Source organism: Gigantopelta aegis, unplaced genomic scaffold (genome assembly GCF_016097555.1).
Source record: "Gigantopelta aegis isolate Gae_Host unplaced genomic scaffold, Gae_host_genome ctg4602_pilon_pilon, whole genome shotgun sequence".
Classification (NCBI taxonomy): Eukaryota; Metazoa; Mollusca; class Gastropoda; order Neomphalida; family Peltospiridae; genus Gigantopelta; species Gigantopelta aegis.
This window is the reverse complement of record NW_024533947.1, coordinates 1-3976: the sequence shown is the minus strand read 5'-3', so window position 1 is coordinate 3976 and position 3976 is coordinate 1. Positions and strand designations below refer to the sequence as shown.

The following is a 3976-nucleotide window of genomic DNA, read 5'->3' as shown; positions in this document are numbered from 1 at the left end:
TCATTTATTTAAAACTGCTACTGACAGTATTGTCATAGTTGTAGTGCTAGTGTGGAGAGAATAATTGTTTGCCATTTTGCGAATTTCAATTTTACTTTAATAGTGGTCAGTAAATTTGAAATAGGGTATGAGGAACCCCACCGAGAGCTTTTTATAATATCTTCATGTATAATAACTAGAAACAGTTACTTGGGTACCGCCCTCCACGGGAAACAATAGGTAACAAACTTAATTAATTGCTGTAATATATAGTGGCGTGATGGTCTGTTCATTAATCCGTTCATTTCCAGAGCTATGACTTACCACGATGTCACTGTTCTCGGTGCCGGCTGGTCCGGTTTACTAGCCACTAAATATATGAAAGAAGAAGGCCTGACTGTAGTAGCATTGGAGAGGAGAGATGCCATTGGAGGATTGTGGTATTACTCTGATGATCCTGCTGAGAAGACAGTTATGAAGTCAACTCGAACTACATCTTCGTCTACTCTCACTGAAATGTCTGATTATCCTATGCCCGAAGAAATCGGAATGTTTCCGCATCATGCAAAGATACTCGAGTATCTGAAATCCTATTGCGAGGAGTTTGATCTGCTACGCCACATACGTTTCAATACTACTGCAGAAAAAGTAGAGAAGAAAGGTGAAATATGGCACGTGTATACCTCTACAGGAATAACGTACACTAGCAAGTTTTTGATTGTTTCTACTGGAGAGCCAATAGCTGATGATCCTCGTGATGCTATCTTTGGCAATTTCACTGGCAGTATTTACCATGCAAAAGAAATAAAGGAGCCAATAGAAGAACATCGAAACTGCAGACTTTTGGTTTTTGGAGGTGGAGAAACATCAGCTGATATTTGTCAAGAATGGTACGATCACACTAGTTGTATCTATTGGAGTGCTCCCAGAGGTCAACATTTCTTTCGACGCTTTGCAAAAATCCTTCCTTGGAAGAATCCTCAAGCTTTAGATAAAGCATCGTCTCCTTTGTTGACAACAATTGCACCATTTCACTACAGCAAACCAGGGTTGAGCTGGATATGTAAATGGACTACCAGTGGGTCATTGCTGAATTATCAAGGCCATGGTATACCAGAATGGAAGAATGACTCTCCATTTATGCATCTCTTTATTAACAAGAATGGCCACATCCTCGATCTTATTGATTACAAGAAATTTGTTCCAAAAGGTGGAATTGAATCATGCAATGGAAAGGAAGTTGTATTTAGTGATGGATCCAAGCAAGAGTTTGATGTTGTGATTGTATCCACTGGATACAAGCCTGCATTTCCATTCCTTTCTGAGCAATATACTGAAATCATTTCGTGATCGATACAAGCACATCTTTGATAATGATGATCCATCTTTAGCGTTTGTTGGTTTTGTTCGTCCTGTTATAGGCTCAATGCCAGCTTTAGCTGAACCACAAGCATCCTGGGTTGCAAAAATTTATAGTGGCAGGCGTAAATTAAAACCAAAAGCAGAAAGATTAGAAGAAACAAAAGCTGATGCTGAATACTGGTGGAAAATATTTTGAGCATTCTTCCCACCGCTTGGACAGGATTGTAGAAGGATTGACATATGCTACTACTATTGCTAGATTGGCAAATATCTATCCAGACTATACACGCTTGTTTAAAAGGAACATCTATCATTGGTACGTGGCTATGGTTTCTCCTACTAATACAGCATGGTTAAGACTTAATGACCCAAAGCATGAAGATCAAGCAATTGCAACTCTTGAGAGGCATCGACAGGGTCAATTTCACCTTTGCATTATCTCCTTATTCTTTTTTGCGTCTTATTTGGTTCGATTGGTGGTGCGTCCAGCTGGAAAATATAAAGTACAAGATACAGACGTCCAAGTATTGGCCAACCATAAGAGAGTTACGAATAATTCAATCTATTAACTGGGTGTGGTGCCTGCCAAAGAGGATGTTGTTTGATAACACTACGGTCTTACCTGATGTGTGAATAATGCAATCGTCTGAGCATCGTACATCACCCCAAGTACTATAGCTATTTATAACATCAGTATATATTTGATCAGAAAAACTTTAAAAATAAAACAACTAATAGTTTATAAATAAATCATCAAGATTATAAAGCAATAATTAAAATGTCATTTTGCAAATGTTTTGTTGGTAATAATCGATAAATATTTCCTTAATTTAGGAAGAGGTACATACAATACTATACAGATCAGTAACTAAAGACATTGTGACAGTATCCTGAATCAATATTTGTGTCATAGATTGTATTTTTAAGCATAAAATCTATCTGGTTACTACCCCTGAGAGAAAAAACTCTTTATCTCACAGAAACTGCAGATGCACTTACAGTAACAGTAACCAATTATATATTACCTCCTTTTCATTTTTTCCCAATTTTGCTGTGTACATAAAAATCAATCAAAGCAATCAAAAAACAAACCAGCAACAGTTTTACACAACATGATACTGATGAACAATTTTATTTTTATTCAGCACAAAAATAATAAATTTACTAGACATACAACAAAGTGATTCCTGACTTCCAGAACTCTTAATCAAAGAATGATGAGTGGGCTATACCAAAGGAAGAAGCATATTGACCTGAGACATGTATCATAAAATATGGCTGTGTGTAACTGTTGATGAACAATCCTCTCTATTTATAATTACTAGAGCCTAATTCCCTAAACCCTAAATATAGTAACACAACATTCTAAAAATAGTAGCTACAGGGCTAGTTTTTACTGTTACATACTGAAACAACCTAGAATATCCTATTAATTTGGCACTGAAGTTGTGTCTGTCTGTAGACCTGTAATACTATAGCTAGCAAGTTACTCACTGTCAGAAACTGCCATATAATGTTACTTTGTGTGTAGCCTCTAAAAATTTAAGTAATGAGATTTCTGACCAATGTCCTGGCAGCTGCCAACCAACACCATAAATCAGTTGTTTAGTGATGCCAATAATTAATAGCTGACAAATTTTTGGACTAATTTTATCCTCACAGACAGGAGTTAATGGTGATGGCTTTTGGCCTTCATGTGTGTAAATGGCAACATCGCATTTATTGTCAATTGATCAGCAATATCCAAGCCACATATGCATATGATATAACATCATACATGTAATAGTATGTTTATTACACATAAATATTATAACCGAGTGATAATGAATTGATTGTAATTAGCTATCTAATCTGAAAAAGGTATATCTAAAAATCAAATGAAACAACACAATCTATAATTGCAGAAAATTGCATGAATTGAATTGCTGCTTCTGTGTACTTAGTAAGCTCATATTTCAGCAATTTTATATTCTCTTTGAACAATCTTTTGTCTTTTAGCTTTGTGTAATCCTCCTGCCTGTAGCTGTAGAGTAGTGATTAATCCCAAATTGTCTAACGTTAGACCAATTTGGGATTAGAATTTTGGGATGTCTCCTAATATGGATATTATGTCTTCCAAACTTTATTGTCAGAATTCAAACTAAACTTACCTCAAACACAAAGTTTTCTGTTACAAAAAGCAATTGTGACAGGGAATTTTAAAATCACCTATAACAACTTAGACGAAGAACAATATTTTGCACAGAGAAGAGCCCATGACAGTGTAGTGAGCTATAATAATTATATGCAGATGACTCAATCATTTAAAATATACCAAAATGAGAAATAATACTTGATTACAATACTTATATTGATATTAGTTCTCATTAGTAGATGCATCTTCAATAATATGTGTTAGGCTTAAAAAAATACGCATTATTTCAAATTCACATGTGTATTTTGCCATCCTTGGAATTCCGCATCTTGGAAGAGAGGTCAAAATCTTTCATCATTCATGTGGCAATTGTCTCATGAAATATCATTTCTTCTAAGAATACTCTTACTTCGTATCATACATCCAAAAGATTGGTAATCTTTTCCGCCTTTATTGTCGGTTTTTCAAGCATTTTTTCCTTTTAGCCAACTCGTCTTTTTG

At 35.3% G+C, this 3976-nt stretch overlaps 1 protein-coding gene across 1 annotated transcript; it reads left to right on the top strand.

Moving 5' to 3' along the window:
- Positions 1–294: 294 nt before the first annotated feature.
- LOC121392815 (flavin-containing monooxygenase 5-like) lies at positions 295–1537 on the top strand. The gene is given in 2 exon segments (XM_041523888.1): positions 295–1304; positions 1306–1537. Coding segments are annotated over 2 exon segments (1242 nt in total).
- Positions 1538–3976: the final 2439 nt, after the last annotated feature.